Source organism: Scyliorhinus canicula, chromosome 1 (genome assembly GCF_902713615.1).
Source record: "Scyliorhinus canicula chromosome 1, sScyCan1.1, whole genome shotgun sequence".
NCBI lineage: Eukaryota > Metazoa > Chordata > Chondrichthyes > Carcharhiniformes > Scyliorhinidae > Scyliorhinus > Scyliorhinus canicula.
This window is the reverse complement of record NC_052146.1, coordinates 273,549,931-273,574,799: the sequence shown is the minus strand read 5'-3', so window position 1 is coordinate 273,574,799 and position 24,869 is coordinate 273,549,931. Positions and strand designations below refer to the sequence as shown.

General features: G+C 47.6%; 1 protein-coding gene across 1 annotated transcript in view; it reads left to right on the top strand.

The window, feature by feature from the left end:
• The window catches only part of LOC119974511 (neutral and basic amino acid transport protein rBAT-like), a 34,358-nt gene extending 10,599 nt beyond the window's left edge, over positions 1 to 23,759 (top strand). The window contains exons 3-10 of the mRNA XM_038813453.1: positions 5,423 to 5,577; positions 7,858 to 7,983; positions 8,708 to 8,827; positions 15,483 to 15,607; positions 17,491 to 17,692; positions 21,518 to 21,700; positions 22,718 to 22,840; positions 23,160 to 23,759. Coding sequence (XP_038669381.1) covers positions 5,423 to 5,577; positions 7,858 to 7,983; positions 8,708 to 8,827; positions 15,483 to 15,607; positions 17,491 to 17,692; positions 21,518 to 21,700; positions 22,718 to 22,840; positions 23,160 to 23,600 — 1,475 coding nt within the window. The 3' untranslated portion in view covers positions 23,601 to 23,759. The remainder of the gene's footprint in view (positions 1 to 5,422; positions 5,578 to 7,857; positions 7,984 to 8,707; positions 8,828 to 15,482; positions 15,608 to 17,490; positions 17,693 to 21,517; positions 21,701 to 22,717; positions 22,841 to 23,159) is intronic.
• Positions 23,760 to 24,869: the final 1,110 nt, after the last annotated feature.

The window sequence follows — 24,869 nt, the reverse complement described above, 5'->3', positions numbered from 1 at the left end:
ATGGGCAGGAAACGATGGGCTGAATGCCTCCTTCCCTGCTGCAAATTTCTATGATTCTTTGAAGACAATAGAAACAAAAATCATGAGATGTAAAATGCTTGCTAAGATGGGAGGCAAATGCATGATGCATGAATTACAAACAATTAAAACTACAAATGCAACAAGTTAGAGAAGTACTTGCCATTGTTTTGTTTTATCTTTGATTTAAAAAAATTATGTGCTCCCATTATTGAAATGTTTAAAACTGAAACTGAGAAGATTTTTGCCTCTGTAACTTAATGATTATACAATTCAAACTAAACTACAAGATCAAATTAATAATATTTAAATGATGCATTAATTTAGCAGGTACCAGTCTCAGATATACAATTACTTGGAGTCATTATCAATTTGCCTATATTATTGTTGTAAAGAATTATTTAATCAGAGAATTGTTTAATTATTATTGTGGGTTATTTACAAATGAAGGTGCAATTTATTGTATGGTCATTGTCACAAAGGCCATTTTGGACATTAGTACCATTATATGATACAGAAAAGGAAAACACAAAACTGTATGCTTTAATATTGTGCCTGTACACTTCTTAGGTGATCCTCTCACGTGACAATATCACATAGGAAAAGTTAAATCTATGAGGAGAGAATACATCCACTCAAGCAGAGAAGCCTAGGTACTGATGTAATAGAGGTGAAGGACGTTCATACAGTAAATAGGGAAAGGCTATGTCTCCCAAATCAATGATGAGTGGACATCTATTTAAAACAAAGAGACAAAAAGACAGGAGATTGGATTGGATTGGATTTGTTTATTGTCACATGTACCGAGGTACAGTGAAAAGTATTTTCCTGCGAGCAGCTCAACAGATCATTAAGTACATTGGAAGAAAAGGGAAGAAAATAAAATACATAATAGGGCAACACAAGGTATACAATGTAACTACATAAGCACTGGCATCGGATGAAGCACACAGGGTGTAGTGTTAATGAGGTCAGTCCATAAGAGGGTCATTTAGGAGTCTGGTAACAGCGGGGAAGAAGCTGTTTTTGAGTCAGTTTGTGTGTGTTCTCAGACTTCTGTATCTCCTGCCCGATGGAAGAAGTTGGAAGAGTGAGTAAGCCGGGTGGGAGGGGCCTTTGATTATGCTGCCCGCTTTCCCCAGGCAGCGGGAGGTGTAAATGGAGTCAATGGATGGGAGGCAGGTTCGTGTGATGGATTGGGCGGTGTTCACGACTCTCTGACATTTCTTGCGATCCTGGGCCGAGCAGTTGCCATTCCAGGCTGTTATGCAGCCAGATAGGATGTTTCCTGTAGCGCATCTGTAAAAGTTGGTAAGGGTTAATGTGGACATGCCAAATTTCTTTAGTTGCCTGAGGAAGTATAGGCGCTGTTGTACGTTCTTGGTGGTAGCGTCGACGTGGGTGGACCAGGACAGATTTTTGGAGATGTGCATCCTAGGAATTTAAAACTGCTATCCATCTCCACCTCGGCTGATAGGGGTATGTACAGTACTTTGGTTCCTGAAGTCAATGACCAGCTCTTTAGTTTTGCTGGCATTGAGGGAGAGAATGTTGTCGCTGCACCACTCCACTAGGTTCTCTATCTCTATCTCCCTCCTGTATTCTGACTCGTCGTTATTCGAGATCCGGCCCACTATAGTCATATCGTCAGCAAACTTGTAGATGGAGTTGGAACCAAATTTTGCCATGCAGTCGTGTGTACAGGGAGTAGAGTAGGGGGCTAAGTACGCAGCCTTGCGGGGCCCCGGTATTGAGGACTATTATGGAGGACGTGTTGTTGTTCATTCTTACTGATTGTGGTTTGTTGGTCAGAAAATCGAGGATGCAGTTGCAGAGTGGGGAGCCAAGTCCGAGATTTTGGAGTTTTGATATGTGCTTGGCTGGGATTATGGTGTTGAAGGTGGAGCTCTAGTCAATAAATAGGAGCCTGATGTAGGAGTCCTTGTTGTCGAGATGCTCTCGGGATGAGTGTAGGGATGTAGGAGAGATAGAGGCGGGGCTATGGGCGGATACCCTAAGCAAGGTTAATACCTCCTCATCTCCCTTTCTAGGGAGAAATCTCTTTGGTCAAAGCGTTGTTGAGCATGAAAAGTTTTGCCACTGGGAATGGTTGAGGAAGAAAGCACTGCATCTTTTCAAGGAAAAGTAAATAGATGTTTTGACACAGAAAGATGCAGGGAAGTAGCATTAACTTTACTTTGCATTAGCAAAGATCTGGCACAGTCATAATGATCTGAATGTAGTCATTTGTGCTGTAAATTTCGATAATTGTATGGTTTCTCTTAATTCAATGACTCAAATTGCTTCCACCGCTATTATCACCATTTTATATACTACAAACAAGACTTTATAATCCTTTGTACAATCAGCTCCCCTTGCCTTCCTTAACTGTTCTACTGCTTTCCCTGAGGTCAACAGTCCAAACTCCACCTGTAGCCCTGTGTCCGAAGCCTCCGAGTATCTCCTGTCCACATGGAGTATCTCCTCAACTAGCCTATCCCTCTCAGCCCATTCCGCCTTTTCTCTGTGGGCCCTTATCGAGATTAATTCCCCTCTGACTACTGCCTTCAAAGCGTCCCAGACCGTCACTGCGGAGACCTCCCCGTATCATTTGTTTCTAGATAATTCTGGATGGACTTGTTAACCCGCCCACAGATCACTTCATCCGCTAGCAACCCCACATCCAGTCTCCACAGCGGGCGTTGCCCTCTCTCCACACTAACCTGTAGATCCACCCAGTGCAGGGCATGATCCGACACTGCGATTGCCGAGTACTCAGTATCCACCATCTTCGGTAGTAGAGCCCTGCTGAGAACAAAAAAGTTGTTGCGAGAGTATACCTTGTGGACATGTGAAAAAAAGGAAAACTCCTTCGCCGTTGGCCGTGCAAACCTCCATGGGTCTACACCCCCCCATCTGTTCCATAAAACCCTTCAATTCTTTTGCCGCAGCCAGCCTCCCCCCCCCCTGTCCTGGATTTTGATCAGTCCACTTCCGGATCAATGACTGTATTGACGTCCCCTCCCATGATCAGGTTATGTGACTAGAAGTTTGGGATCTTACCTAACACCCGCCTCATAAATTCTACGTCATCCGAATTCGGAGCATATATGTTCACGTACCACCCGCACCCCCTCCAGCTTCCCAGTCACCATTATGTACCTACCCGCCTTGTCTGACACGATTCTCCATGCCTCGAATGCCACTCATTTGCTGATCAAGATCGCTACCCCCCTGGTCTTTAAGTCCAGTCCTGAGTGGAACACTTGGCTAACCCACCCCTTCCTCAATCTCGTCTGGTCTGTAACCTTTAGGTGTGTCTCTTGTTGCATTGCTACGTCCGCCTTCAGTTCCCTCAAATGCGCGAACACGCGAGTCCTCTTGACCGGCCCATTCAGTCCTCTCACGTTCCATGTGATCAGCCTGCACCCTCCCCCCCCCCCCCCCCCCCCCCCCAAATCAATCCTTCAAGTCAACCCAATCCCCCAAGTCAAGCTCCAGCTTAACACCTGCTCACCCCCCACTGCACTTCCGAGAGTCAGCTGACCCATGCTGACTCAGTAGCTCCCGCCCCTGGCATCAAACAGTCTGTCTCTCTGTTGTTTTCTCCTCTCTCCCCCCAAATGAATAAACATTTAAAAGCATCAAATTCCCCAGTAAACAAACATCAGAAAAAACAGTGAAGAAACAGTCACTTTAGAGAAATAGTCACCCAAAAAAGCAGAACAAAATTCAAAGCCCATCCCCCCTCTAACAAGGGTCCTGCAAGAGAAAGAAACCTTTAACCATCCACACAGCCCATTATTTCACATAGCGCTACTTAAATTTATACAATCCAGCACCACAAATCGCTGCCACAGTACTTCTCCAAGGCTTAAGTGTCTTTTAATTCGCCTCCAGCTTCATTTCTTTAATCAAAGTCCATACTTCGTCTGGCGTTTCAAAGTAGAAGTCCCGTTCCTCATGTGTGACCCACAGACGGGCTGGGTACAGCATCCTGAACTTCACCCTCTTCTTAAAGGGGGTCGTTTTTGCCCGATTGAACCCAGCTCGCCTCTTGGCCAAATCCGCTCCCAGGTCCTGATAGATGCGCAACTCACAGTCCTCCTACTTGCTGCTCCGTTCTTTCTCAGCCCACCGCAAAACGTGTTCCTTGTCCATGAAACGGTGAAAGCTTACCACCATGGCCCTTGGTAGCTCGTTCACTCGGGGCTTCCTCGCGAGGGCTCTGTGCACTCTGTCCAATTCCAGGGGCCGAGGGAACGCCCCAGCCCCCATCAACTTCTCCAACATGTCCGTCACATAGGCCCTTGCATCCAATCCCTCACTGACTTTAGGGAAGCCGACAATTCTGAGATTCTACCTCCTGGACCTATTCTCCAGGTCCTCCAGCTTCTCCTGCTTTCTTTTCTGGCGGTCGTTCATCATCCCCAGCTTGCTTTCCAGCATGGTTATGTACTCCTTGTGCTCGGACGACTTTTGTTCCACCTCCTGGATTGCTCTCCCGTGGATTTCCTGATTCTGAACCACTTGATCAATCAAAGCCCTAATCAGGTCCAGTGTGTCCTTCGTCAGCTTGGCGAGGCAATCCTCGAAAAACTTCGCCAGCTGCTCCGTCGACCACTGTGTCATCTCCCCACGGCTCTGCTGCCCCGCCATGCTGTCCCGTGTTACCACCTCTACTTGCAAGTCCCTTATAGGACTGTGTCGTCTCACACGGCCACTTCTGGTCCAATTCTCCATACACCGGAGGGGGATTTCTCCTCACTCTTCACCGATTTATCCCATAAAATCCGGGAAAAAAACGGGGAAAAACATCCAAAAGTCCGTTACAGGCGGGAGCTATCAAATGTGCAACTTCCTCCATGGCCGCCACCGGAAGACCCTGATTTTCTTTCCAATGTTCAAGTGAATGTAGCATTTTATGAGTGGATGTAAGATTCTAAAATATTACAAGCCATCTATTGATCTGTAAATACATATAGAAAGAAAACTATTTCGCCAGCATCCAATGTGAGAACACAATCCTCCTGCCTTCACATCAGGTGCTCTTGTGCTGTAAAGGCAGGAAAATCTTCCACTGATGTTAAAAGTTCTGTTTCAAAGCCAAAGCGGTTTTCCCGCATCATAGTTTTAACACGATGTTAAAAGTTCTGTTTCAAAGCCAAAGTGATTTTCCTGCATCATAGTTTTAACATGATGTTAAAAGTTCTGTTTCAAAGCCAAAGTGATTTTCCTGCATCATAGTTTTAACACGATGTTAAAAGTTCTGTTTCAAAGCCAAAGTGATTTTCCTGCATCATAGTTTTAACACGATTCTTGATGAATAATCATTAACATTTGTAACTTGATTACTTTTGAGGGATTTAACTTTACTGAATGGCTTTTCATATTTTTTTTAAAGGTCTGAAACTGATAATGGATTTTATTCCCAATCACACTAGTAACAAACACCGTTGGTTTCAACTTAGCCGGAATCGAACAGAAAAATACACTGATTACTATGTCTGGGTTGATTGTAAACATGAGATGAACAAAACCACCAACCCCAACAACTGGGTAATAATGTCAACCCTATTTTTAAGTTACTTTGGGCGCGATTCTCCCAAAACGGGAGAAATCGTAAAGCTGCCGTAAAACCCGGGCGGGTTTTACGGCAGCGCGCCCCTTCCCGACGGGGGACCGATTCTGGTCCCCGGTCGGGGCTAGCAGCCCGACGCCGTAGGCTCCGGCAAGACGGGCTTAACGAAAATCGTTAAGCCCGCTTGCCGGAGTTAGCGCCGGCTGACGCGTCATATGACGTCAGCCGCGCATGCGCAGTTTGGAAGACTCAAACCCGCGCATGCGCGGGTGACGTCATCGCGTTTTTGCGCGAAACCCGCGCATGCGCGGGCCGGGTTGCCCCTCAGCCGCCCCGCGAATGGATACTGCGGGGCGGCGGAAGGACAAGTAGTGCGCGGGCATCGGGCCCGCTGCCCGCGATCGGTGCCCACCGATCGCGGGCCCATGGCACCCTTGGCACGGCCGTGCCAATCGGTGCCATGGTTATTAATAGCGAGTTTGTGACGCCGTTTTTACGAACGGCAAGACCAGGTGTGTTTGCCGTTCGTAAAAACGGCGGAAAGGGCTGGGACTTCGGCCCATCTAACAGCTGAGAATCGCTGCCGGCCGTAAAAAAAACGGCGGCAGCGATTCGGGTCGGGACTTCGGCGGGGGGGTGGGAGAATAGCGGGAGGGCGGCAAAAATGTCGGGAAGGCCCTCCCGCTATTCTCCCACCCGTCGTGGGGGGCGGAGAATTTCGCCCGGCGGCAGCGATTCGGGTCGGGACTTCGGCGGGGGGGTGGGAGAATAGCGGGAGGGCGGCAAAAATGTCGGGAAGGCCCTCCCGCTATTCTCCCACCCGTCGTGGGGGGCGGAGAATTTCGCCCTTTATCTATGCTTTCTGGCCTTACAATAGCAAAAGAATATCAATTTTATTTTTAATGCAAATGTTCTTATTTCCCATCCTCTTCTTTGGGCCAGTGGCATTCAGTAAAAAAGTAGTGAGGGTGAATTGGGCTGTTGGAAAATGTTACTTTGGCCACAAGTGGAATTATCCAAATACTACCAGTGGCAGGCAGAGTGTTACTCCAGGTTGGGAGTCCGAAAAGCAAGGCCAGTCGTGCTTCCCCAGAAGAGCACTCCATCTAGGCCCACTCCCACATTGTCAGCAACTCGGTTCCTGATCAAGGGACCTGGCATTAAGAAGGTGAAGGGCACTGGGAGTCACTCCTCTGCCTTTCCTTCTAACTCCCCCCCCCCCCCCTCCCTCCCCCACCCCCTGCCCTTAGCCAGTGATCCTGCCCTCAAAACCCACACCCCTCCCTTGCTGATCCTGGGCCTCCAGTGGGTTCACTGCCAGTAACTGACGCTGCCGCTGCCCCTTTGGTGGTGCTGTCAGCAAGGAAGAACTGCCAACCTTTGTTTGGCTGGCTACACTCAGGGGTTGAGGGGGGGGGGGGGGTAAATTAATCTTCATTTCTGGGGTCCTTGTTCGTGAGGAAGGCCACTGGCCACTTCAGTGCCTGATTGGCACTAAATATGGTGGGACTCTACAGGAGGCAGGTAAAACCTAAACTTTTAAATCAATTTTTAAGAATAGGCCAGAAAGGTAGATGAAGGAAAGAATATGGGAACAAAGACATATGGGGTTAGGAGTACTCTTTGTTTTGAAAATAAACATCAATACAGATTGGTTGGGGTGAATAATTATGGGTTGAAATTTCTATTTCATTCTCTTCTAACCCAGATAATGAGAGCAAATGAGTTGCCATAAAAGTTAATGCTTGGTCACTACTTGAAACAAATATTCTTTTTTTTAAATAAATTTAGAGTACCCAATTATTGGTAAATGCTCAATTTTTAAATGAATGTTTGGGCGGCACAGTGGCACAATAGTTAGCACTGCTGCCTCACAGCTCCAGGGACCTGGGTTCAATACCAGCCTCGGGTGACTGTCTGTGCGGAGTCTGCATGTTCTTCCTGTGTCTGCGTGCGTTTCCTCCGGGTGCTCCGGTTTCCTCCCACAGTCCAAAGATGTGCAGGTTAGGTGGATTGACCATGATAAATTGCCCTTAGTGTCCAAAAAGTTAGGTCGGATTACTGGGTTTACGGGGATGGTGTGGAGGCGTGGGATTAAGTGAGGTGCAGACTCAATGGGCCGAATGGCCTCCTTCTGCACTGTAAATTCTATGAAGAATGAAAACAACCTCTCATCAAGGGTAATTACAGTGAATTATCATGCAGCAGCCTACAATCTACATTCCAGAACAAATTAGCAATTGTTTGTGTTTTCCCAGGTTAGTTTGTTTGGACACTCTGCTTGGCAGTTTGATGAAATTCGAGGACAGTGTTATTTACATCAGTTTTTGAAGGAACAACCGGATTTGAACTACAGAAATGTTGATGTGCAGGAGGAAATTAAAGTAGGTAGTGGCTATTGGCTTTATCTCATGATTTAAATCAAGTTGTGCTGTTAACCACATAAATCTACAGCACATATTTCATTATCCAAATGTCAACATGTAAAATATGTGTTAATCCATTACTTCCAACTCTCTGCATCAGGAAGTAAAGGAACCGGTTCATAGATGTTCTAGAAATCAGCATTTAGATGCTCTAGAAATCAGTATTAATTCTTACTTTTGACCAAATTCATCTCAAGTAAATAACCAAAATTATATCAGCTGAAAGATATCCTTAGTTTCCACTGACCCGAATATTATGCATGGCTATCGCCTAGCCAACCTGGATTTTCCACTCACAGCTGATATTCTGTTACTTCAAGGCTGTTAAGCATAATTGGAAAGAATCGAGGTTGACCTGTTGGTAATCAGAATTGGCATTGCAAAAGGGACATCATGAGTGCACACAATTATTTCCACATCATAGGCCCCTGAGGTCTACTGTGTTGCAATCTCCCACCGAGGTGAAGGCGAAACTAGCAAACATGCTTTGTCACCATTTGGTTGATTAGAAGTAGCAATAACAAAGTCTTGGGACTAGGTTGACTGACTGCCCTCTTGGTTTAGCTTCAGCTATGTAACTCATGCTGTTGAGTGGGGAATTGACAAGGAAATTTTCACTTAGACTTTTTCATTTAAAAATGTGATGTGTTTATTTTAATTATACGTTTCCTATTATTTCAAGAACGTATTACGATTTTGGTTGAACAAAGGGATTGATGGTTTCAGGGTGGATGCAATCAAATATCTTCTGGAAGCTGAAAGCCTAAGAAATGAGTCTCAAGTCAACTTAACACAGGACCCGGTGAGCTACCTTTTTATCTAAAATTAGTAAATCTCCTCTGGCGCAGTCCATGGTACTTGAACTGCACGATCCAATCAGAGTTTAAATAGATGGAAGATAAAAATTGAAGAACATATATGTAGATATAAGGAGGAATTTTGAGCCCGTGTCTGCCATCAGCATAAACGGTGACACGGCAGCAAAATCGAGAGAGAGAGAGAGTCCGGAAACAAAATTCTCACCCGCGAGATCTCGTTCCCGGATATTCCACGCCCCTCCCCCCATGACATGATGATGTTCTCGCCCAGGAATCTTATTTTAATACATTAGCAAAAAATGTGCAAGCCACCCCACCAGGACTTCCACCCTCTCTGTTGTCACGCCAGCACAATTTACAACAGGTCTATTTACAAGAGCTCAAGGGCTCTTTCCCCAAATAGGTTGAGGATCTTCAGCTCAGTCATCACACCGGATAGATGTGCCCGCTCATACCAATTGTGCTTGGTTTGTCCTTCAATTAGACAAATGGGGAGAATGTCATCAGGATTCATGCCAGGTCAGATGGTAATGAAGTCTGACATAAGTGGTGGGGGAGAGGAGCCACTGGGGGATAATGGGGAGGTGGTGGGAGGATGGCTAGACGTGTGTTGGGACCCATGAGGTGGCTGACAGTGAGATGTGGAAGTGTGATGGGTGCTTTAAGGAGTTGGGTGGACACCTACAAAGGTAGACTTACTCTAGCTGCATGAAGAAGTTAATTTGTCTTCTTCCTGCACTGATCCCATTCTCTTATGCAGAAAACTGGTGCTCACTATCATTGCCACTGTCTCCCAGGTGGAGTTGGCACCTGGCTGTCTGCCCGTGAGAAGGTAAGGGATGTCAAGCCTCTGCTTCACCCCATTTAGCATCTAGGTTAAGGCTCCCTCTGAGAATCGTGGGACTGACTTCATGGCAGCCACACTCCCTGGTTGGACATGGAACAAGCGTTGGGGAGATGTTAAAAAGGAGCTACCCCACCAAGAGTGAGGCGGTGGCGTCGTGGTATTGTCACTGGACTCGTAATTCAGAGACCTGCCAGAGGAGAGTCGGAACTGTGTCCTGCTGGCACTAGGAGCGTCGCTGACGTGGAATTCTCAGACCTTTGCTTTTCAAAATTTTGCATAGAGTCATATATGCATCCTGTCTGGATGCTGGGAACGGGGTGTTCAAAATGGCGGCCCAAAACCAGTGAGTCATATACGCACTTACTGGTTTTGGGCCGCCATTTCGAACACCCCGTTCCCAGCATCCAGACAGGATGCCCCCCTCCCCCCAACAACACAAGTCCTGCCCCGATTGGTGGATCGAGTGAGGGAGGAAGTTCGGAGTTGGGATGCGCTCCCACTGTCACTAGCGGGGAGAGTGCCGACTGTTAAGATGCTGATTCTCCCGCGATTCTTGCTTATATTTCAGTGTCTCCCCATTTTCATCCTGAGGTCCTTCTTTAAGAGGCTAAATAAAATTATTCTGGGATTTGTCTGGGCGGGGAAGTCCCCGCGGGTGAGGAAGGTGATGCTCGAAAGGAACAGAGGGGATGGGGGCCTGGCGTTGCCGATCTTTAGCAACTACTACTGGGCGGCCAACATAGCGATGATAAGGAAATGGATGGTGGGCACAGGGTCGGTTTGGGAACGGGTGGAGGCTGCTTTGTGCAGGGGCACCAGTTTGGCAGGCCAGGCTACAGCGCCCCTGTCGCTCCCGCCGGCGAGGTAGTCCTCCGGCCCTACAGTGGTGGCGGCTCTGCGGATCTGGGGCCAGTGGAGGAGGCATATAGGGGAAGTGAGAGCATCCTCTCACTTGTGGACCCCAATCTGCGGCAATCACCGATTTACCCCGGGGAACATGGACGTGGGTATTGACTGTGGTGGAGGGCGGGGATTGTGAGGATGGGGGATCTGTTCCAAGGAGGAGAGCTTTCCGAGCATGAGGGCGTTGGAGGAGAAGTTTGGGCTGGCGGGAGGGAATGACTTTACATACTTACAGGTGCAGGATTTTGTGCGCAGACTGGAGCCGTCCTTCCCACGCCTCCCGTCAAAGGGGAGGCAGGACAGGGTAGTTTCTAGGGGAGAGGTAGGTGAGGGTAGAGTCTCAGATATTTACAAAGAATGGGAGCAGAGGATATACAGACTGAAGACCTGAAGCTGAAGTGTGAGGAGGAGCTTGGGGAGGAGATGGAGGACAGTATTTGAGCAGAAGCTCTGGGTAGAGTAAACACGACCGCAACATGCGCCAGGCTCAGTCTGATCCAGTTTAAGGTCATGCACCGGGCCCGGATGAGTAAATTCTTTGGGCTGGAGGACAAGTGTGCTAGATGTGCCGGTGGGCCGGCTAATCACGTGCACATGTTCTGGTCGTGCCCTAGACTCAGGGAGTACTGGCAGGGAGTCGCGGACATTATGTCCCGGGTTTTGAAAACTGGGGTGGTAATGAGTCCTGAGGTGGCAATCTTTGGGGTGTCGGAGGACCCTGGAGTCTAGGAGGAGAAGAAGGCCGATGTCTTGGCCTTTGCTTCCCTGGTAGTCCGGCGACGAATACTGTTGGAATGGAGGGACTCAAAGCCCCCGAAGACCGAAGCATGGCTATTGGACATGGCGAGCTTTCTCGGTCTAGAAAAGGTTAAGTTCGCCTCGAGAGGTTCACTATTGGGGTTTGCCCGGAGGTGGCAGCCATTCATTGGGTGGGGGGTGGGGGGGTGGCTAGGGTAGTGTAGAGTAGGGGGTGGTTTAGGCAGGTCCTTGCGAGAATGGAGTTGTGATTTGTACTATGCGTTACTTGCTTTTTCTTTTGTACAGTACTATACAATGTCATTGTTTTATATGCCAAAAATACCTCAATAAAATTGTCTTTAAAAAAAATCAACACAAGTATTGGGGGAGCACCTCCAACCCCTCATCAAGAACGGGCTACCTCCCGCCCCCCATGCAGCGCCTCCAGAAGCGGTGATAGTCCACAAGAAAACACGCTGCAATAGAGCCTGGACTTGAGGTAACTTGCTGTCTTTCCAGGACCAGACTGAGTGGCACTGCCTAGGGGGCTGGAGTGGACAAGGCAGGGGCAAGGGCAAATACAAAGGTGGAAAAACATTATGTATGAGGGTTTGTGAAGGAGAGAGACACCACCATTGACTGTTACCAGCTCGAGCAATGAAACCTGCCATGATGCACATGCATTGGCCACTCCTGCTGTGGGCAAATGACTGCAAGGGCAAGTGGCCACATAAGTGGCTATGAATTGACCATTTAATGGCCTCAATTGGTCACAGGTCAGGCAGGCCACTGTTAGTAAAATTGCGGCAGGCAGACTGTTAAGCTCCAGGAATGGCCCCCATGGCATAGTCCCCAATATGTGCATAATCCCACTGGGCAAATCTCCCTGGGGTGTGTAATTAGTTTTTGATCTGTGCTTTGTTAGCTTATTTCAGACAGTGAGGTAGTCTAAATGGCCTTAGGCTATGGAGGGGGAAATCAGCTCAGGTTCGCTTACAGTGTCTTCTTCTGTGAAGTGTATATTTGGTAGTTAGAAATTAACATTTCAGGCTCGGGTGTAATAATCTCCATCGTTGAAATGCTTCTGTTTTTTTTTAAATAATTTTTATTGAAAAGATTTTTTACATGAAAATATTTTACCCCACCTAACCATAGACTATTACAGAATATTCCCTCTTAACAAATATCCCCCCCCCGCCCGATCCCCCGCGCGCGCTGTCCCTCCCCCCCTCCCCCCCCCCAAAAACAAACAAAGCAACAATTAACATCAAACCAGAACTGCGAACAAATTTGCCCGCATTACAACCTTAAATAACCCACCACACCCGTTGTTGCCACCCCCCCCTCCCCCCCCACCCCCCCGGGTTGCTGCTGCTGCGACCTCTACACCCTATCTTTGAGCCAAAAAGTCGATGAAAGGCTGCCACCGCCTGAAGAACCCTTGTACCGACCCTCTCAGGGCGAATTTGACCCTTTCCAACTGGATAAAGCTTGCCATGTCATTAATCCAAGTTTCCACGCTTGGAGGCCTCGCGTCCTTCCACTGTAACAGTATCCTTCTCCGCGCAACTAGAGACGCAAAGGCCAGTACTCCGGCCTCTCTCGCCTCCTGTACCCCCGGCTCCACCCCAACCCCAAAGATCGCTAGTCCCCATCCTGGTTTGACCCTGGATCCCACCACCCTCGACACCGTCCTTGCCACCCCCTTCCAGAACTCCTCCAGTGCCGGACATGCCCAAAACATAAAAAGGAATACTCCCTCGCCCTCGGCCTCCCAAACCTCCAGGGGTCCACCCCTCCCATCTGCTCCATAAACCCCTTCAACACTTCTGCCGCTGCCGGCCTCCTACTCGTCCCTGAACTCGATCTGTCCAACACGGGGTCCAGCACTGTGTTGAAGTCCCCCCCCCATGATCAGGCCCCCTGCCTCCAGGTCCGGAATGAGGCCCAGTAGGCGCCTCATGAAGCCAGCGTCGTCCCAGTTCGGGGCATACACGTTAACCAACACCACTTTCTCCCCCTGCAGCCTACCCTTCACCATGACATATCTACCCTCTTTATCCGCCACCACCTCCGCCGCCACGAACGACACCCACTTCCCTACCAGGATCGCCACCCCCCCGGTTCTTTACGTCCAGTCCTGAGTGGAACACCTGTCCCACCCACCCCCTTCTCAGGCGGACCTGGTCCGCCACCTTCAAATGGGTCTCTTGTAGCATTGCTACATCCGCCTTCAGTCCCTTCAAATGCGAGATTACTCTCGTTCTCTTGACCGGCCCATTCAGCCCCCTCACATTGCAAGTGATCAGCCGGGTCGAAGGGCAGCCCGCCCCTTTCCCCTGCCGACTAGCCATATCCTGTCACCTGCTCGCCCCGAGTCAGCCCTCCCTTTCTGACCCGCTCCCCATGGCGATGGCGCCCCCCCCCCCCCCCCACCCCTCCAGTCCTCAACTTCTCCTCCCTGGCCTTTTCAGCAGCAACCCGGTGGCCCCCCCCTTCCCCCCCCCCCCCCCCCCCCCCCCACCCCCCTCCCCCCCCAGGCTAGGACCCTTCCTAGCCGCGTTGCACCCTCCATAGTACTTCCGTAAGTCAGCTGGTTTACGCTGACCCGGCTGCCCCTGCCACACTCCGGCTCCTCCCGGCATGGGGGACGTCCCCCCCTTACCACCCCTCCTTGACCCCGCTCCAGCGCGGGAAAGGGAGTCTTTGCTGACCACGCCCCTTACTCCCACCCCCCTCCCTCCTCTGCCCCGTGCGCGGGAAACCAGAGGAAAGCCCACGCTTTCGCCCTGCCCCTCCCCGCCCCTCCATCTTCAGTTCCACCCCCGTCCCCGATCTCACACCGATAAATACAAAACAACCAAAAACCCCACAAGAAACACATGCCCCCGGCACTCCCCCCCCCCACCCCGCCCTCCCAACATAACATTATAAATAACAGAAAAAAGAGAGAAAAAACTGGTATAGAGAACAAAAAGGGTCCAAAAATACGGCCAAGTGAAAATCCAACCAAAAGAAAGCCATGTGTCCAGCTTAAAGTACCAGAGCGGCAACGACCGCCAAGTATCCCCTGGTTCTAGTTCGAGTCCAGCTTTTCTTCCTGGACAAAGGCCCACGCCTCCTCCGGGGACTCGAAATAGTGGTGCTGGTCCTTATAGGTCACCCACAAGCGCGCTGGCTGCAGCATCCCGAATCTGATTCTCTTGGCATGCAGCACCGCCTTTGTCCGGTTGAACCGGGCCCGCCGCTTTGCCACCTCCGCACTCCAGTCTTGAAAGATCCTCACCGTCGAGTTCTCCCATTTGCTGCTCCTCTCTCTCTTGGCCCACCTCAGCACCCTCTCCCGGTCACTGAATCGCTGGAACCGAACCAGCACCGCCCTCGGGGGTTCGTTTGCTCTTGGCTTCCTGGCCATTACTCTGTAGGCCTCCTCCAATTCCAGGGGCGAAGGGACGGCCCCTGCCCCCATCAGTGAGCCCAGCATTTCTGCCACATACCCCTGGAGGTCCGACCCCTCCAGCCCTTCTGCCAGGCCCAGGATCCTCAGGTTTTTCCGCCTCATGCGGGTATCCATCTCCTCCAATCGGTTTTGCCATCTCAGGTGGAGTGCCTCGTGCACCTCCACCTTTCCCACGAGGACCGTGGCCTCCTCCTCCCTCACAGTCATCTCCTGCTGCAGCTCCCGAATTGACGCCTCTTGGGTCGCCTGTGCCCCCATCAGCCTGGTGGTCGTCGCGTTCATCGACTCCAGCAGCTCCACTTTCAGCTCCGTGAAAAAGCGCAGGAGAGCGGCCTGCTGCTCCTCCGCCCATTTCCTCCAGTCCTCGGGTGCGCCGCCGGCCGCCATTTTGGATTTCTTCCCCCGCTTTTTTCGGGGAGCTGCTGCCGCTTTTTTTCCTGCCCCACTTCGGGTGACGACCATAAATTTTTTGGGGTTCTCCTCTGGGAACCTTCCCCCACCGGGAATTGCCGTTCCAGCGCCGTTAGGGGCCCTCCAATCGGCCCGAAAACACCTTCCTAACAGGAGCAGCCAAACGTGCGACTTAGCTGGTCATAGCCGCAACCGGAAGTCCGAAATGCTTCTGTTATTACTGGTTTATATACAGTATTGATTTGGTTGCAGAAATTATTTTCTTTATTTATTCATCTAGAACAATATTACATCATATGATGAGCTGTATCATGATTACACAACCACACAAGTGGGCTTACACGATATTGTACGTAGCTGGAAACATCTTTTGAAGGAATTTAGTAGCGAACCTGGCAGATACAGGTAAAGAAAACCTTGCACTTCGATACTATTTGCCTGGAAATCCTGGAGACATGACAAATGTGGTTGATGGTATGGTCTAATTGAGGATTTTTCATTAGGATGATGGGAGAATTCTTGCTTTTCCTGCCTTGCAGTTGTTAATATTTGTGCTAACCAGTGAACAGGAAGGTCACCTCAGCTGCAACGGATTCCCTTATTACTGCACTGTAGTGTCAGTTGAAATTATGAGTTCAATGCTGAAACGGGCCTTAAATCCATAACCTTATCACTCCGAGGTGAGGGTGCTCTCCTATTTGACCAGAGAGGCCATTATGACTTTCTGCTGGAGCATGATCAATAAATTTAAATTCCTCCTTCTTGCGATGTTGAATACCTTAGTATTGTAATGTGATCAAGAATATTAACTATTCACTGTTTTACAGAGTTAGGGAGCATTATAACTGCAAGTCTGCTCCACCGGTCAGTGCCTGCCCAGGATAAGCTATGTTCAGCTGCTTGCTCCTAATACAGACAACTTTTGAGTTTGATATTTATGGGGGGACAGTGAGGGATAGCGGGAGGGAGAGAACTGGGAGGTGAAATGCAAGGATGGTTCTGGTGGGCTAGGGAAGATTGTTTTTTTGGGGAGGGGGGGGGGGGGGGGGGGGGGGGCGCAGGGACCTTGGGTGAAGGAACCAGGGAAACAGAGTAGGGTGGAGGCAGGGATCTGAGGAAGCTGATGGGGGAGGGAGAAAAATAGGTCCGATCAAATTTTGCAACTGCAGCCAGACAGATTAAAAGGCTGTCTAGTCGTTGGGGGGTGTTGGGTTGGATTTGAGGCAATCAGGCCTCTGCCAGGAAGCATAGAGGAGTGGTGGGACACTTGGAGACATTAGAGACCAAGAGGAACATTGACGAGAGGTCCTGAGGGGATCAAGGGTCAGAGGATCTTTGATGGGATGTGACCTAGAGATCTTGTGCAAGTTGGAAGAAATCACATGCCGAGGGGGTTCAGGGGAAGATTGTAGGTCATGGAGCACATTGGCTTGGAGTGAGAAGGAGTATCTGATCGCTGGGGAGATTAGCAAAGAAGTTAGGTTAGCCAGTGGGAGTACTCCGGCTCCTTGTGGTCCTTGAAGCAAGAAGGCACTTCTCAGTTTCATCCAGAAGTCCTTTGATCTCTCCAGCTGTTGCATTTCTGTAGGACTAAGAAACTCAATGGCCTTACATAACACTGGAAGACAATTAAGATGTTAGAAACACAGCATCATTAAAGTATTTAAGTGAGGGACTTGCCTCCTGGAAAGGGGTTGAGTTTGGGTCTGAATTTTGAAATCTAGCTTGTAGTTTGCAGCTTCTGAAAAGTAGAAACTTGAGATATATGTAGAAAACATCTGTTTCGGCAATTATGTTTACAGGCCTTTGTTGCCATCTTATTCAAGTCTTGCTATCAAGTCTGAGGTCAGAGAGGCACACCCAAAATCCTGCCCCAGTGCCGCCTCTTCTGCTGTTCCTATTAATCCCATTAGATTTTTTTACTCCAGGTAATTTTCCTGTGTTCAGTGATGAAAACCACTTTTATGATGTCGGCTTTAATTTCCTGGAGCCTGGAATAACCCCAGTACCTGCCTAATATCTGGGTCCTTTATAAAGATTCTATGGATCCTTGAAGAATTCCTTCTGACTGTAATTTAGCTGACTGGTTTAAATATATATGCTTCCTGATCTTCAGAAGTTAAAATAAATACTGACATGAGGCCAACACAAACATATTATTACCCCTAGATGTGCAAACATTTGACCTTATTCAAATTATACAGGTTAGAAGAGTATGTCGTGATCAGGTTATTTTTTTATTGCTTGACAGAGTATGGAATAAATTCTGTGCCATATTATCTTTGCAGATTTTTGATGACTGAATCCTATGACAATGAAGACATTTATAAGACTATGATGTACTATGGAACACCAATACAACAAGAAGCTGACTTTCCTTTTAACTTCTACCTTATTGATCTTTATAAAGAGATGTCAGGAAATGGCGTATTTAAAATTGTAGATTATTGGATGCGCAACATGCCTGCAGGAAAATGGCCAAACTGGGTGGTATGTCTATCTACAAACAAATTTGACCATAACTTTTATAGGACACTGGCAATGGTGGTATATTTTAACTTATTTTCTATCTTGTTTGACTTAAATATTTTTCTCCCAGCGTAGCAGCTTATATTTGAATCCAAAACCCGGGAACTGGAAGTACCAATAGACCTGGGAGAAATCATGGAGAGCATCATCTCCATGCAGGGGGGGATGGCGCTGGGACCCGACAGGTTCCCAGTGGACTTCTACAAAAGGTTTGCGCCAGCCCTGGCCAACACCTAAGAGATATGTTCACAGACTCGCTAATGAGGGGCACCCTGCCCCCTTCCCTAACATTGGCCACGATAGCGTTGATACCAAAAAAAAACAAAGACCCAGTGCAATGCGGATCATACAGACCCATTTCGCTGCTTAATGTAGATGCAAAGACACTCGTGAAAGTCCTGGCCAAGAGACTGGAGAGCTGCGTGCCAGACTTCGTCGCAGAGGACCGGATGGGCTTTGTCAAGAGTAGGCAGCTAATTGCAAACATCAGGGGGCTGATGAATGTAATAATGACCACACCCCGGGGAGAGAACACCAGAAGTGATCATCTCCCTGGATGCAGAAAAGGCCTTCGACAGAGTCGAGTGGAAGTACCTCTTTGAAGTACTGGAGCAGTTTGCGCAAGGGGCAGGATTCACCTCCTGGGTGAAAATCCTGTAGAATGCCGCCAAGGTGAGCGTTTGGACCAACACCACCAGCTCTGAATACTTCCAGCTGCACAGAGGCACACTGCAGGGATGCCCACTGTCTCTGTTTGCCCGAGCAATTGAACCCCTGGCAATTGCTCTGCGAGACGCAAAAAGCTGGAAGGGCATCCAAAGATGAGGCAGAGAGCACCGAGTCTCACTCTATGTGGATGACCTGTTCCTCTACGTCTCAGAATCACAGAAAGGCCTGAGAGCAATCATGCAGCTCCTGAAAGTTCGGAACCTTCGCGGGCTACAAACTCAACCTGGGCAAGAGTGAGGCATTCCCAGTGAACCCAGATGATGGAGGGACAGAGCTGGAGGAACTCCCATTCAAAGTAGCCCAAAACAAATTCCGCTACCTGGGGATCCAGATAGCCCACAACTGGACACGGATCCACAAATGGAATCTGACCAGTCTGGCAGAGGAAGTTAAAAAGGATCTACAGGGGTGGGACCCGCTCCCGCTCTCCCTGACGGGGAGGGTGCAGATGATCAAAATGAACTACTACCGAGGTTCCTCTTTCTGTTTAGATCCATACTGATCTTCATCCCCGAGGCCTTCTTCCACAGCATAGATAAAATGATCATGGCGTTTGTGTGTGTGTGGGGGTGGGTGTAAGAATCCAAGAATCCGCAAATCAACACTGCAAAGGAGGAAAGTTATGGGCGGTCTGGCATTGCCAAATCTACAATACTACCACTGGGCAGCTACAGCAGAGAGTGTGAGTATGGATATGGGAACCCACCATGTAATGGGTGAGGATGGAGGAAAAGGAACGACCCTCCGGGCCCTCGCCACGGCAGCGCTCCCACCATCCCCCCCCCCCCCCCCCCCCCCCCCCGGACAAAATACAAATCCGGCCCAGTGGTGGTAGCCACACTAAAGACATGGAAACAGATGAGGCAACATTTTGGTCTAACCGAGATGTCCCCCATGGCTTCCATCTGTGGAAACCCCAAATTCCCACCAGTCATGCTCAACATCACTTTTTAAAAATGGAAACAGGATGGGGGGGGACACCAACAGTTAGGGACTTTTACATTGGGGGATGGGGGGGGGGCAGACGAGCGACACTGAGCGAACTGTTGGAAGACCTGGAACTACTGACAGGACAGGAACCTAGGCACCTTCAAGTGGAACACTTTCTCCGCAAGTAGACTGCAGGATACCCCAGGTCCCCAAGAAACACACTATTAAGGGACCTGATAAACATGGACAGTAAGGAAAGGGGGAACTGCGGGAACATCTACGGACAGCTACTGGACAGGGTGAGACTACCACTGGACGAAGCCAGACGAAAATGGGAGGGGGGGGGGGGGGGCGAACTGGGGATGGAAGTGGCCTGGGGACTCTGCAGCAAAGCACTGAGCAGGGCCAACTCCACCTCTGTTGCGCATGGCTCAGCCTTGTGCAATTTAAAGTAGTGCATAGAGCACACCTAACCAGGATCCGAATGAACAGGTTCTTCCCGGAGATGATAAATAAATGTGAACAGTGCCAAGGAGGCCCGACCAACCACGCCTACATGTTCTGGACTTGCCCCAGACTTGTAGGGTTCTGTACTGCCTTCTTCGAGGCAATGTCCAAGTTTGTGGGGGTGAGGGTGGAGCCGTGCCTGAGAATGGCAGTCTTCGGGGTATCGGACCAGCCAGAACTACACATGGGGAAGTGGGCTGACGCCCTTGCTTTTGCTTCCCTAATCGCACGCTGGAGAATCCTGCTCGACTGGCGATCAGCAACACCACTCACAGCCGCAGACCGGCTGGCAGACCTGGCGAATTTCTCCACCTGAAGAAGACCAAGTGCACCATCCGAGGAGGAGGAGAGGGGGCAAGAAGCCCCCCCCCCCCCGAACTCACAGGACAACAACAAAAACCACAGAAAGAGGGGAAAAAGGGAAGAAGAGGAGCTCAGCGAGAGAACACCCAGGGCGGAAGAGGAGGATACCAAAGAGGGAATAGGGAGGGGGGAGGGGCAGAGAAGACATATCAAGATGTACTTTAAAAAAAACATATTTTTTGGAGTACCAAATCATTTTTCCAATCAAGGGGCAATTTAGTGTGGCCAATCCACCTCCCCTGCACATGTTTGGGTTGTGGAGGTGAAACCCATGCAAACACGGGGAGAATGTGCAAACTCCACACGGACAGTGACCCAGGGCCAGGATCGAACCTGGGACCCCGGCGCCATGAGGCAGCAATGCTAACCACTGCGCCACCATGCTGCCCTAAGAAACATGTATGTTCATAAGAAACTGTATAAATTGTAAATATCTTATATATTGTAAATATGTAAATTGGGAAGGCACGGTAGCACATTGGTTAACACTGTTGCTTCACAGCTCCAGGGTCCCAGGTTGGATTCCCGACTTGGGTCACTGTTTGTGCGGAGTCTTCACGTTCTCCCCGTGTCTGCGTGGGTTCCCTCCGGATGCTCCGGTTTCCTTCCACAGTCCAAAGATGTGCAGGTTAGGTGGATTGGCCATGCTAAATTGCCCTTCGTGTCCAAAAATATTCGGCGGGGTTGCTGGATTACGGGGATAGGGTGGAGATGTGGGCTTAGCTGGGGTGCTCTTTCCAAGGGCCGATGCAGACTCAAAGGGCCGGAGAGTCTCCTTCTGCACTGTAAGTTCTCTGATTCGATAAAACGTTTCACTATGTAAAATGAAAATGCCAATAAAAACATTTTTTAAAAAAGATTTGAATCCAAAGTTCTCCTTTGCTGCAGGGTCTAAATTGTGAAAAGAGTTGGTGTCATTTCATCTTGTGTTTGGTTTGTGGGGCACAGAACATCTGTTTCAGCAATCATTTGTGAATCTCTCCCAGTGAAGCTCCAAAGCTGGTTTGTTCGGGAAATATAAAGTTCAATTTGAAGCAAACAGGGGAACTCCTCTTGGTTTGAGAGTAAGCCAAGTAGTGAGCAGAGTAAAGAAATCAATGCAGGATTTATCTGGGAATACTTGCACGTTTTTAAAGGTACGTGCAAGAAGAATTGGTTCACCAATGTAACACACTGGATATTGCCATCCAATGTTTAAGTTATAAATGATGATGTTATTTAATACTATTTAAAAGAGTCTACATGCTTAACTTTTAGGTAGGAAATCATGACAATTCCCGTATTGCATCCCGTGTTGGTGCAAATTACACTAACGTCATCAATATGCTTCTGCTGACTCTTCCTGGGACTCCTACCACTTACTACGGGGAAGAATTAGGAATGGAGAATATTATTGTACCTGAAGAAGATATTCAAGATCCTTTTGGGAAATTTGATCCAGTATGTATTTGATCACATTTTAAGTTCCTAGAACATTTAGGAGATTATTCTTGTCTAGACTTAAGTAGGGTGCTATTTCCAAGGGCCGGGGCAGACTCGATGGGCCGAATGGCCTCTTTCTGCACTTTGATCTATGATCTAGACTGCTGGAATGGAATTTCTCTCCTGTTGACTAACAGATCTACATGAAATTGATTTGGACAGTCTCCAGCCATTTATTTGTGGCCACTTCACAAAAATGGATGCCGCCACACCAATGTTTAAGAGGCCTGGAAGTTAATAGCAACACTCATAACATCAGAGGCTGCTCCCTCTACCTTCCCGCCCACCCAAACCTGCTGCCAGTTAAAATTTCCCGTAACACATCATCACATGAAAATTTGTGGTCTGGTTGTCACTTACCCAAAAATAGGTCTCAATATTCATGAATAAAAACAGAGAGTGCTGGCATAACTCAGCAGGTCTGGCAGCATCTGTGGAGAGAGAATCTCAGTTAACGTTTCAAGTCCAATATGACTTGTTCGGAGCGGATGCCATCAGACGGGCTGTGTTTTTCCAGCGCCTGCTGTTCCTACTTCAGATCTCCTGCATATGCAGGGTTTTGCTTTTATCCCAATATTCTTTAGTTGTATATAATAGAAAAATTAGGCTGTTCACTTGATCGGCTTGTTGATTTTAAGTTGCAATGGAGATTAAAACTTAAACCTAAAATTCACATGTAAATTGATAATCATCCTAAGCTTGGTCAGTTCCAAATTTTGTTAGCTGAAGATTTGCACTTACCATGTCCTGAATTCTCATTGACTGACAGTATTCCTTATACTGACATGGGACATGATTGGCATGGATTAAATATGCTTCCCATCCCATAAGTTGGACGAGGTGCAAATCTAAAGAAAATGTATGGGCAAATAAAATGAATGAAGTTTATCGATAAATATTTTTACAGAAGCGGGAATTTAAAAAAGTGAATAACTTTTTCGAAGTAGCTTAATTTCCATCTAAATTTTGTTACAGACAGTAAATCGAGATCCACAACGCTCACCAATGCAATGGGATAGCAGTGCTAATGCGGGCTTCAGTACAGCAAACAAAACTTGGCTTAATGTCCACCCAAATTATGCTACAGTAAATGTTGAAGTAAGTGAAACAATTTTCAGTGTTATTTATACAAAAGCTGATTAAATGAAAAACTAATTAAGTGAAGTAAGTACAAAAGCCACACTTGTATTCCTGCAGTTTAAAGGATCTAAAGTCCAGGTGTAGATCATCTGGTCAGAAATGGGGGAAAGGTCAGTTAAACAATAATACATTGTTTAACAAATAACAATAATACATTGCCTATCCAGGTAATTTAAACCTATTTGATATCTTGGGGATTAGTAATTCAAGCGCTTTTAAAAATTATACTGATGTGCGTTCCTGAAGTTTATCATTTCCTGTATAATTGTTTCGACAGGTTGAAATGAAGCAACAAAACTCTACTTTGACCCTATACCGTGAGCTGAGCTTTCTTCGTCAGAATGAACTGCCTATTCACAGGGGATGGATGTGTTACATTTGGAATGATACAGATGTATTTGCATATGTGAGAGAACAGGATGGTTTGGATACAGTCTTCTTGGTTATACTGAATTTTGGTAATGATTCAACAACCAACCTGGCAAGCAAAGTTCCATATCTTCCCAAAGAAGCAAATGTGAGACTCAGTACTGACATTAATAACAACGGAAATAAGGTTCAAATAGCATCAGTGATAACTAGTGCTGGTGAAGGTCTTGTACTAGAATATAGATCGAACAATCCATTTCACAATAAGGCAGAATTCAAAGACAGGTGCTTTATTTCAGAGAAAGCATGTTATTTGAGTACATTTGATATACTTTACAAGAATTGTTAAGAGTTTTTGAAAAAAGGTTTTAAAAGATCTTCTGAAGATTCACTGATCAATAGCAATGTAGTGTACAAAATTAGTGAAATATGCATGAAATTATAAGAACTTCGACCATTGATCTGTGAGCAAATTACGCAATAATAAACTAGTTTTTTGGATGCAAAACGTTTTGCCAAAATGAATGCTTCCAAGAACTCATCTCCTCCATGGGACCTCTATCTTGTACCCTGAATCCCTTGCTGACTCAGCTCCACATTATACAATCATCTCAGCTCAGCACAATTCTCTTTGACATCATCAGTGGTCCCTTTTCCTCAGGCCCTGTGTCCTGTGAATGCCCCTTTAAGAAGTGTGTTTTATCAAATGGCTGCAGTGATGTCATTGTGTGGGTGGAGCTGGAATGTGATTCTGCTTTTTACTTTTGTTTTGAGCTGGAAGCTCTTTTTGGCTCTGTGTTTTAGTTTTGCTTTCAGTTGGAGAGCTGCATTCAAACAAGGAGCTTTATATCTCTCTCTCGCTCTCTCTGAAGAATGTCTCCAGATCACTTGATGATTTCAAAGTAATACCTGTTTCTGTAGCGAATTCAAACGTACCTTCTTTGTTAAAAAGTGTTTTGGCTTATGGATGTTGTTAGGAAAGTTGCTAAGGATTACTTATAGAGTATTATATCTTTTTGGGGGGGTTATCAGTGTTGGTAGTTGGTAAGATTTTTACTATGGGTTTATAAAATGTTAACTGGATTCATAGAATAAAAATTGTTTTGGTTAAAAATACTTTTAGTTCTCTGTTGCATCACACCTGTAAGTGGGCCCTTGTGCTGCCCATAACTAAAATCTATTCAAAGTTGTGGGTCAGGTGAACGCCATGATATAGTTTGGTATTCTCTAAATCCTGGCCCATAATACCTGTTCCACCATTTCATAAGATTGTTCTCTTTCCATACACAGTCCATGTCAGATTCTGTCTTATTTTTACTCTCCCTTTTCTTTGAAAGGTACTTTATTGTTGCCACCCAAATTTTTAATTCTTCCTTGTTTGAATTCTTACAGGCAATCATTCTGTCCTACTCAGCTGAGAGCAGTAAAAGCCTACTTTGTCACTGGAACTGTGGTACTCGACCTGTGCCTGTCCTCTCGTTTTCTCCATGATATTGATATGGCCAATTTCCCCCTCTTTGTCTCTTCCGTGCGCCTGCCCTATGTCATGGCCGTCTTTTGGCTCAAATGTAAGTTGTCGTTCGACAGATTGACTGCTTGGTCAGTAATATATTTGGGA